Source organism: Moschus berezovskii, chromosome 9 (genome assembly GCF_049115385.1).
Source record: "Moschus berezovskii isolate FMDL1 chromosome 9, NW_MosBer_1.0, whole genome shotgun sequence".
Classification (NCBI taxonomy): domain Eukaryota; kingdom Metazoa; phylum Chordata; class Mammalia; order Artiodactyla; family Moschidae; genus Moschus; species Moschus berezovskii.
In genome coordinates this window covers 101,487,783-101,499,728 of record NC_142468.1, presented here as the reverse complement: position 1 = coordinate 101,499,728, position 11,946 = coordinate 101,487,783, and the positions used below count along the sequence as shown (strand labels likewise).

The 11,946-nt window shown below is 36.7% G+C and overlaps 1 protein-coding gene across 1 annotated transcript; it reads right to left on the bottom strand.

Moving 5' to 3' along the window:
- Nucleotides 1-5,617: 5,617 nt before the first annotated feature.
- LOC148776721 (olfactory receptor 4K14-like) lies at nt 5,618-6,550 on the bottom strand. The gene has a single exon (XM_088840377.1). The coding sequence runs from the start codon at nt 6,548-6,550 to the stop codon at nt 5,618-5,620; it is 933 nt and encodes a 310-aa protein (XP_088696503.1).
- Between the last annotated feature and the right edge of the window lie 5,396 nt (nt 6,551-11,946).

Below are 11,946 nucleotides of genomic sequence, written 5' to 3'. Positions count from 1 at the left end.
TATGATTTCATTCTATAAGCTCAAGAAAAGAAAAAATAATGTATCCATTAAAAGTCAAGACTGTAGTTATCCTGAGTGGGTGGAGAATGGAAGGGGGAGTGAGGGAACTTCTGATGCTATGTTCCTCAATCTGTGTGTTCATTTTGTGAAATTTTGTTGGACTATGTGATTATTATTTGTATACTCCTCTCAGTTCAGTTCGGTTCAGTCTCTCAGTTGTGTCCGGCTCTTTGCGACCCCATGAATCACTGCACGCCAGGCCTCCCGGTCCATCACCAACTCCCGGAGTTCACTCAAACTCATGTCCATCGAGTCGGTGATGCCATCCAGCCATCTCATTCTCTGTCGTCCCCGTCTCCTCCTGTCCCCAACCCCTCCCAGCATCAGAGTCTTTTCCAGTGAGTCAACTCGTCGCATGAAGTGGCCAAAGTATTGGAGTTTCAGCTTTAGCATCAGTCCTTCCAATGAACACCCAGGATTGATCTCCTTTAGAATGGACTGGTTGGATCTCCTTGCAGTCCAAGGGACTCTCAAGAGTCTTCTCCAGCACTCTAAATGTATGCAATTCTTCAGTAAAAATGTTTATCTATAAAAGGTAAAAATAATAAAATGTTACTTATTTGAATAGTATTAAAATAAACATCTGGCAAGGTCAAAATAAAAATGAGGCAAAAAATAATTGAATTTTGGTAGCATAACTGTCCTCCACTTAATCCCTCTCCCAATACGCCAGGCTGTTAAAGCTTTATGGGTGATTTTGCTAAATTTTCTGGAAAATACATTTCTCCCCCTGTGCAAAAGTATTCCAGAAAAATAAAAGTTCTCAAGCTCATTTTATAGAACTTATGTAAATTCAATGCCAAATGAAAAAGAGAAAGTAAATAAAATTATAAACAAATCTTACTAATTATTATGAAAGTTAAAGTCGCTCTGTCATGTCTAACTCTTTGCGACCCCATGGACTGTAGCCTGCCAGGCTCCTCTGTCCATGGAATTCTCCAGGCCAGAATACTGGAGTGGGTAGCTGTTCGTTTTTCCAAGTGATCTTCTCAATCCAGGGATTGAACCCAAACAGATTCAAAAAGATAACATTTTTACAAACTCAAGCCTGTATTTGTGTTCCTTTATCAAGTAGAATTTATCCTAGTATTATTTAACCAAAGATGGTTCAACTTTACAGAATTTCTCAGTGTAATATTATATTGAGCAGATTGAAAAAGAAAAATATATTATTATCCTAATATATGCAAAATATCACTTGATAGAATGTAAAGAAATTATCATTCTGTTGATATATTTCACAATTTGGCAAGAGAGCCACTCTCTACTGTTTAGAGTCAATACTTTCAGGTATAACTGAACAAAATTGTGAATTTACCTTTGAGTTTTCTTGTTCCCCTTTCTCGGAGAAGGCAATGGCACCTCACTCCAGTACTCTTGCCTGGAAAATCCCATGGAAGGAGGGGCCTGGTAGGCTGCAGGCCATGGAGTCGATAAGAGTCGGATACAACTGAGCGAATTCACTTTTTTTTTTTTTTTATTGAAGGCTAATTATTTTACAATATTATATTGGTTGGTTTCGCCATCCATTGACATGAATCCGCCCCAGGTGTACATGAGTTCCCCTTCCTGAACCCGCCTCCCACCTCCCTCCTCCGCTTATCCTCCCTTTGGGTCATCCCCGCACACCAGCCCCGAGCATCCTGTAACATGCATCGACCCTGAATTGGCAATTCACTTTCACTTTTCACTTTCATGCATTGGAGAAGGAAATGGCAACCCACTCCAGTGTTCTTGCCTGGAGAAATCCCAGGGACGGCGAAACCTAGTGGCTGCCGTCTATGGGGTCGCACAGATTCGGACAGGACAGAAGCGACTTAGCAGCAGCAGCAGTTCCCCTTTCTGCATATTCATGATGAAACGCTCGACATCCAGCACCTCTACTAGCATCTCTACAATCTTACGCTCATTTTATTTTCAGGAAAAGAATATTTATATCAATCACACAGACGATGCTCTCTGCTTCTGCTTAAGATGGAATAATAAGGACTGGATTTACTTTTCCTTATAAAGTAACTTAACATAAAATACACAAAACAATAGTTCTCAGAATCCTAGACATCAGGCATTGAAAGACAGCAATGGTCCCTAAGAGGAAAAACATTGAGTCCTACAATTGTCCAGCTTTTTGCTGTCAGGGACTTTTCCGGGTTGCAGAGATATGCTTCTGAGAACACCTTCTGGTCCATTAGTAGAGATTTCTGTCACAAGAAAATCCTTCCAATCATACCTTAATAGCAACTACTCCTGCAGATTGATAATGTCAACAATTGTTCTGTGGTTCTCAATCATGGTTGTGAATTACAATTACCTGAGGCAGTTTACAGTTAACAAAAGAAGAACATATTATTTGCATTTAAAAATCATTCCAGGTGATTTTTTAGTATAAGCAGCTTTCAGTTATACTTCGAGAAACACTGTATTATGTATTTAATTTACCTTATCTCAGAATAGGAAAATAAGTTTTATAAATGGTTCCTCAAAACGCAAAGAAGTTCCTCTATTTGGAAGGTATGACTTCCTATGAATTGACAGTGGTGAATTTCCTGCAAAAGTTTAGAGTCTGTGGAAAACAGACACGGATGACTCCTTTCACACTAATTTTACTAACACATCAAATATCCATGTTTATGTCCAGACAGCTTAAATGCAGGGATTTCTCCACCTAGACTGATAATACAATGGTCCACATCCGTCTTCATGGATCTGGCATAAGCAACATGGAGAGCTGAGCAGGTATTACAGATGGGACATAACCATTGGATAGTTTTATTAATAAAAAGAAACATAGGATTCAGCATATATTTGGGCACTTACTATATGACTGAGTCATGCTAAACTAAATGAAATGTGTGTGCGCACATACATGTGTGTGCAGTAATAGAATCCAGAATCCTAGGAGATAGAAAAGCTGAAATAATAAGGGAAATATTTTCTGAATATCAAAACTGAACTAGGTTTTCCTCTCATTTGCTCTCAGAGCATATCATGTTTATTCCTATCACAACTTTAATTTAATAATATGCTTTGATTGTGTGCATAACCAACTTTATTCCACTAAACTGGAAATGTGTGTTCTTAAACACTCTATCTTCATTCTTAGTGCAGTGCATTAAATATGGAAGGTGCTTGACAAACACTTGTCAACTGAGTAAATAAATCTATGAATAGTATTAGCTATATCTTTGATGATGAAAAGAGCTATGTCCAAAATCTGTAAATCAAAAATTCTGTATTACATCAATAAAAACTAAGGAAATCAATCCCCAAACTTAGGGGATTGATTTCCTTTTAAGCTTTTTCAGTGTTCACCGAGGCAATGAACATGAACTTGGGCAAACTCCAGGAGATGGTGAGAAACAAGAAGGCCCGGCGTGCTGCAGCCCATGGGGTCACAGAGTTGGACACAGCTGGGCGAATGAGCAACAATGTTCACATATATGGGCATCGCCATAAAATTGACTGTGTCCAAATTTATAAAGTAGAAGCACAGTATTATCATAATAGCAAGCAAGATAACTATAGAGAAAATATCCCAAGGAAGAAGCTGTTTTCCTTCTATGTTCTTTTATTGTTTAGGCACATGCGTAGGATTATAGTCAGAGGGGAAAATAAAAGTACCCAGGAGCATGCTTTTACTGATTGACAACAATGTCCAAAATTATTGGAAGTTTCATCCAGTTACTCAAATAATTCATGCATTACCCAATTCGGTCCTTTGGCTTGATGTTTCCAAATAAACTTATGAGAAAATTGCTTGAATCCTCTAAACATTAACTTAGTTCATATCAAACTTAATTCTTGCTTATGATTATCTTTTAGGATCCAAAGACATTCAAAATTCAGCATAAGATCTGAATCTGTGTTATTCTGACAAACGCTTCCTAATAGATGACTCCTTAAGGGACAGCATCAACTCAGTAAGATGCAATGTTTATTAAAAACCTACTATAGGTGAAGATTTATTAATTAAATAGTCCAGTGTATATCATATAGTAAGTTTATGTTTATACCATGAAATATGTGGCCATAAAATATTGATTTTCTCATGTTAAAATTGACTTCGATAATTCAATACCAACAGCATGCATTGTTTTTAAATAAAAAAGTTTAAATATAATACACATTCAAAAGAAAAAATAATATGCTGTTTTAAAAAAATTTTAATTGAGAGTCCCTTGTAATGCAAGAAGATCCAACCAGTCCATTCTAAAGGAGATCAATCCTGGGTGTTCATTGGAAGGACTGATGCTAAAGCTGAAACTGCAATACTTTGGCCACCTCATGCGACGAGTTGACTCACTGGAAAAGAGTCTGATGCTGGGAAAGGTTGGGGGCGGGAAGAGAAGGGGACGACAGAGAATGAAATGGCTGGATGGCATCACCGACTCTGTGGACATGAGTTTGAGTGAACTCCCGGAGTTGGTGATGGACAGGGAGGCCTGGCGTGCTGTGATTCATGGGGTCGCAGAGAGTCGGACACGACTGAGCGACTGCACTGAACTGAACTGAACTGAATTACTTTATAATATTGCATTGGTTTTGCCATACATTGATATGAATCCACCCCCGGTGTACATGTGCTCCCCATCTTGCTTTTTAAAGCAATATGATCCTGAAATTGTGAAGCAATTTTTCCTCTCAGGGTTTCAAAACCAGGACAAAGATTCACATGGTATTATTTACTCTCAAGCTACCTTCCCTGGGCCAAATATCTCATGCTATGAACCGAGAGCCCTTGTGTGTTGGACTATAATTGTGTGTATGTGTATATGTGTGTGTATGCTCAGTCATGTTTGACTCTTTGCAACCCCCTGGACTGTAGCCCATTAGGCTCCTCTGTCCATGGGATTTTCCCAGGCAAGAATACTTGAGCGGGTTGCCATTTCCTTCTCCAGGGGCTCTTTCCCAACCAGGGATCAAACCCATGACTCTGGCATCTCCTGCACTGGCAGGCAGATTCTTTTCCACTGTGCCACCTGGGAAGCCCCACTGGACTATGATTAGGAAATAAAAATTCATTTTTAATCAATTTTGTTAGACAAATTTTTAAGAGAAATCTGGCTTAAAGAATGTGGAATTCATTCCAAGGAGGATGTGTGGAATTGAGTAAACATACGCATGCATGCCTGCTTAGTAGCTCCGTTGTGTCCAGTTCTCTGTGAACCCATGAACTGTAGCCTGCCAGGCTCCTCTGTCCACAGTATTTTCCAGGCAAGAATACTGGAGTGGGTAGCCATTCCCTTCTCCATAGGCTCTTCCCAGCCCAGCGATTGAATATGTGTCTCCTGCATTGCAGGCAGATTCTTTACCATCTAAGCCATTAGGGAAGCCCTGAGTAAACATATATTGTATGAGCAATTACATACGCATATATATAATATCACACACAAAATTATGTATATATTTTGTTGAAATCAGTAACTATTTCTCTATAATGTAACACAATACAAATTATACCAATGTCATGTCAGAATGAAATATTTGATCAGAATTATATTAAAGAAAGATATCTTCTGAATGAATAAGAACATATAACTTTTTGGAAAGCTGGACTTCAGTGAAAAGTCACATGTCGGTTTCTCAGTTTCTTCATAGATATTTTCATCTCTTTATTTCTCAGTGTGTAGATAAGAGGGTTCAAGAGTGGAGTAAAAAGGGTATAAAACACAGAGAGGAGCTTGTCCACAGAGAACCTACTAAAAGGCCACGCGTAAATGAAAATGCAGGGCCCAAAGAAGAGTGTGACTACCATGATATGTGCTGAGCAAGTTGAGAGTGCTTTGGATACCCCACCAGCTGCACGCTGTCGGACAGTGATGAGAATAACAGTGTAGGAGATCAGGAGGAGAAGAAAACAGCTCATGGAAAGCAACCCACTGTCTAAGATCATAAGTATACCCAAGACATAATTGTCCAGGCAGGCAAGCTTGATCACAAGAGGAAGGTCACAGAAAAAGCTGTCCACCTCTTTGGGGCCACAGTAAGGTAAATTTACAGTAAAGGCTACCTGACTGATGGAGTGCACAAATCCAATGACCCATGAAACCAACACCAGCCCCACGCAAGTCCGCTGGCTCATCACTGTCATGTAATGTAAAGGCTTGCATATGGCCACATACCTGTCATAGGCCATGGTAACAAGAAGTACCATCTCAGCCCCTCCAACAAAGTGCAAGAAGAAGATTTGAGCCATACATCCTCTGAAGGAGATGAGCTTTTGATCACTAAGGAAGTCCCTGATCATCTTGGGAGTGGCAAATGAGGCCAACCATATGTCCAGGAAAGAGAGATTCCCCAGCAGGAAGTACATAGGGGAGGAGTGTAAATGGGGGTCAGATATTACAGTGACCACAATGATAAGGTGGCCCAGAACAGGGACCACATAGATCTCAGAGAAGAATACAAAGAAAAATTTTTGAAGATGCTGTGAAGTGCAGAGTCCATGCAACACAAATTCTGATACCGAGGAATAATTCTGCAGGTCCATTATCACTGGTCTCAGATTTTGTTCTGAATCTACACAAAGAAAAGAGATATAAGTGAAAGTGCCTATCATTTCCCAGGCACATGAAAGTGACCGATTAAGTGTGATCTAAATATAGTTTTTAAGTTGTAAGAGAGAACATAAAATACGCTATATAGAAGATTTAAACCGATTGCCTACCAACATATTTATTCACCCTTTTCAGACTTCAGTGTTTCCTTAGGGGCAGTTAGACATTCTGGGAGACTCCAGCATAGATGAGAGTTGTGGGAATATTTTTTTCTCCATTATCTATCCTTTGACCATGAGCAAATATAGAATCAATCATGTATAGAAGGTGAACCAAAAATCCTTGTAGGATTGAGAATATAAAGATTTTCTTAATAGTATTATAGTCTGTCCACCTGTCACTATGTTTAACTATTTTTAAGTAACAGACCTAAGAATTGGAATTAAAACTTAATTTAAAATAATGCCATCAATGACAATTGAATGTACATTGTCAAGTCTCCCCTTCTCTCCTCTGTTTTCCATTTACCTGTGCTGTGCTTAGTTGTTCAGTCACGTCGGACTGTTTGTGACTCTATGGCCTACAGCCCGCCAAGCTCTTCTGTCCATGGGGATTCTCCAGACAAGAATACTAGAGCAGGTTGCCACGCCCTCCTCCAAGGGATCTTCCCAAACCAGGGATCGAACCCAGGTCTCCCTCATTGCAGATGGATTCTTTACCCACTGAGCTACCAGGTAAGCCCCTTGCATTTACCTATACAAACTCAAAACAATATCTGGCAAAGACATTTGATGGGTGGCCATATCTACATACCTAAGCACCAACCAACATCTCTCACCAGAAGCCAAAAGATGAAGTAAATTTCATCCCTTCGAGGCAAATTAAAAGGAAAAATATTCTTCCAAGCTAAAAAGCATGATTTGGTTAAAAACATATTTGAGATGATATATAAATATAGGAAACCTGCCAGATTGTGAACCATTGTATATTCTGTTTAGTAAATTGGGGGGTGGTGACATTATTGTGCTTTATATAAGTTATAGAATGGCATTTATCATATTTTCTGTTACTGTCTTTGAGCAAAATTTGATCTAAATAGTAGCCCAATTATATACAATTTTAATGTAAAGCATGAATTTGTACCATCAGGGAGAATAGCCTCAGTTGAGGCCACAGGACTCTTTCCTAAACTTGGAGAAAACATAATTATCAAATCTACAAATGACAGAAATCTGGTGGAGTTCACTTATAAGATATTTTAAAAGGCTATAAAAATGGGCTGTAGTCAGCAAATTCTATATATGGAAAAGAGAGATAAAAGAGTATAGACTGATACCATGTTAATACAGATATAGACTATTATTCATGCACTTCTTTATAATTGTGTTTTTTATGCTTTATAATTATAATGAGAATATATTTTTTCTTTTATCATTTAGAAAACTGTTTTTGTCAAAAAATGAAAAAGGCCCTTATAGTATAATTTGTCATAATGCTTGTGATTAACTGAATGATAAAGAAGATCTGGTTCAGAAAAATTATGTCTTACTTTCCAATTAATATTCAACTCAAGATATGGCTTCCCAAAGAGCAATAGAGTTAGTATCTCTTCGGGTTAAGCCTATTTGGATTTTTGGGGGGGCCTGATTTGTTAACTCCAATTGATCAACTATAAAATACAGCCATTTTAAGTGTAAAAACTCTATGATATTCAGTAAATATATCTTCTGTACTAATTTACTCCTTCACACACTCACTCATTCAGATCATATCTATATAACACCAACAGAGTTTCCCATTCTCACTTAATTAAGTATATAGAAACCAACCAATATGAAAGAAAATAAATAAATTTATCTAAGATTTATACAATTTCCCTGATTCCACACATTTTTAAAAATTACTGCTTTTGTTATTTTTTTTAATTTGGTTTGGGAATACAAAGCTAATGGTCTAATTGTTTTTTTTTATAAACTGTTTTGAAAAGATTTTAAGATGGCTTTCAATGAATGAGATTTTTTTTAGGACCTCTCAACAAAAATCAGAGCATAAAACCTATGAAATAATTTGGTGAGGGGGGTGTGCTGCTTTCACAATTATGTATAAGAGATTGCTAAGTTCAGTATTTGATTTAAAAATATAGCTTTGAGCTCCCCAGAAGTACAATGGGATGTATAGATCCCAATATTGATTTATCAAGAGAGATAAGCTTGTGTTTCACTTTCATCACAAGAGGAAGTTACTGTATAAACCAATTTGTAAAGTCATTGAATAGTTCTTTATGAAAAATTTTACAAAACATGTAGAACTGTCCTTTGTAAGAGTTTAATTATGTTTACCCTTTATAAAATTGAAAAAATAGTATTATAAAGTTTTTACAGGGAACTAAAGTAACACAGGGGCTTCCCAGGTGGTGCTAGTGATGAGGAACCCACCTGCCAATGCAGGAGACTCAAGAGATGTGGGTTCGATTCCAGTGTTGGGAAGACCCCCTGAAGTAGGAAATGGCAACCCACTCCAGTATTCTTGCCTGGAAAATTCCATGGACAGAGGAGCCTACATGGGGCCCCAAAGAGTCAGACACAACTGAGCGACTAAGCACATAAAGAAACACATTCCATGCTTGAAATATTCTAATGATATGAATAGGACACAATAGTAAAAATTTAAAATCTATAGGAGTTAATGGTTTTATCTGTTTTAAACCACTCAAATAGTACTCATCTCAACAGACTTTTGTCAAGATAATAAGGACTCAAAATTTTTTATTCCTCTTGAACTTTTATAAATATTTAATTGCAACACCTTTGTTAATAGACTGGGGTTATAAATTTGAAATTAAGTGCTTCGTGGACAGAGTGGTCATAAATCACAATTCAGGAACTCTTCATAAATATAGTTGGATTACCCTGACACCCATTGTAGCATACATAGTACAGACCATAATGGCAGTATCTTTATTGATATTTCTTCCTCTTTATGACCATGAAAAATGTCACATGTAAATCTAAAACATAACTATGTTTAATTTAGTGTTTTATAAAAATTAAGAGAATGAAAAGTTAAAATAATCAAATGGAAAATTCAGGAAACAAAAAATTAAAAAAAAAAAAAAAACACTTGCCGTTGAGTCAAAATGTTCCAGAATTAGATATTGGTGATGGATGCACAACTCTGAAATGTAAAGATACTAAAAACCATCGAACTGAACACTTAAAGTGAGTGAACTGTATGATATGTAAACTATATCTCAACAGAGGTGGGAGAGGGGTTCAGGAAGGGGAACTCATGTACACCTGGGGCAGATTCATGTCAATGTATGCAAAACCAATCAATATAATATTGTAAAATAATTAGCCTCCAATAAAAATAATAAATAAATAAATAAATAAAATAGATACTCAAAAAGGTAAAATAAGAAAAACTTATATAGGGTTCTAATTTCAGAGACCCTTTTATGATTTGCAAGCGCTTTTTAAAGATAATTAAACAATGTTGAATTTGTAATCAGGAAAAAAAAATGAGGTTGCATACCTACAAAAGATGCTTAAGTATAGCAATGAAGAAATTTAAATGTTAATACGCTTTACTCTAATCATTTAATATACAAGTTAAAAGAACAAATCAGTCTCTATCTGACTTTTCTGTTTAGACACACATTCACTTAAATATACATCCAGTGATTTTTACTAACCTGGAGTTAAAATATTCAGTACTGACACTGTAGATCCCTCAGTTTGAATTTTACATCTATTATACTTAAATAAAACTTTTTAAAACATACATATTTTAATTCCAGAGAAGATTTAATTATCTCTTCTGCCTCCTAAAAAATAAGTCAGAGAAGTATCATTTTAAGAAGATAGAGAACTTCAGATTTGAGTTTCCCTCAGATTTCAGACATTAATGTCTATATCCTCTTGCCTATCAGATTAAGAATCCTTTAAAGACCAGCTATTTTTGTCTAATTATCATGACGGAGTCTGGGGAATAAGCCATCTTCTAGTGGAAATTGTTGGTAGTGAATCATGTTCACTTCCCCAGTTGCCAATGGAAGAAACATTTTAAATGTCTGTCAGGTTATAAAATCATAGCTGCAATTACTTTAATAAGTCAACTAGAATAATAAAGCATCATTATCTAGTTTAAAAAGTATAAAATATACTTTTGGTTGGTGGTTTAGTCACTAAGTTGTGTCCGACTTTTGCAATCCCATGGACTGTAACCTGCCAGGTTCCTCTGTCCATGGGATTCTCCAGGCGAGGATACTGGAGTGGGTTGCCATTTCCTCTCCAGAGGATCTTCCTGACCCAGCAATTGAACCCTGGTCTCCTGCATTGCAGGCAGATTCTTTACCAACTGAGCTATGAGGGAAGACCTCAAAAATATGCATGCTTCTTGCTCAAATAGTCAAATTAACAAGTTACATTCTAAAAATATGCTGAAGATCCAGCATAACACTTTGGAGAAGGCTCATTCCTACCAGCAATATCAGATTTATATATAACAAAATATTTGCTTTCTCAAAGTCAGATTCATATGATCACCTCTTTTCTGGGTTATTACAGATCATTTATAATTAGTGTCCCACTTACTTACCCAAATCATTTTAAATTAAATCAAGTTTCTTATTCTAATGGTTGTATGGTTGCAAAAATCCTAGAATGTTCTAATGAATGGTAATCACATTTGCAACTATCTGCATAACATTGAATTCCATATTAGACATATATATGCAGTCAAATTTATAACACATTTTTCTTCCAAGATAGCACCTGCATGTAATGAAAAGACCAGTTCCAAACTGGTGTTACATAATTACAGTTCACTGAAAGGAACAATAAAACCTTTCTAAGGTTCTGTTTCTCTATTAGAAACACAGAAAGAATGGTTGCTAAATAATGATTGTAGAAGTAGACGACATATCAGTGTCACTTGCGTCTGAAATGTAGCTTTTATGTGAGTACAGCTATATTCTGTAAAACAACTACAGAGAAACTGTGACAAATCACAGAAGTGGACACTTGATACAGAGGTAGGGAAGGATTTACTAAATGTGATAATTAATTATACGTGTCAACATGGAGAGTGTCTTTGGATGAGACTGATGTTAAATTGGTGAACTCTGAGTAAAGAAGATCACAATCCACAATGTGGGTGGGCCTTATCCAATCAGTTGAAGGCTAAATGAATACTCTAGATTATCCTCTAAATCTTTGAAATTGAATAGAAGAACAACAATCAAAAAAAGAAAAAAAAAGTCATCAGCTTGCTTGGGATTCCAGCTTGCCAGTCCACACTTCAGATTACCTGACTTGCTAGGGCTCCAAATCACATGAACCATCCCTTAGAATAAATTTCTTCTCTTCTTGTCCGTTTTCTTCCCTTC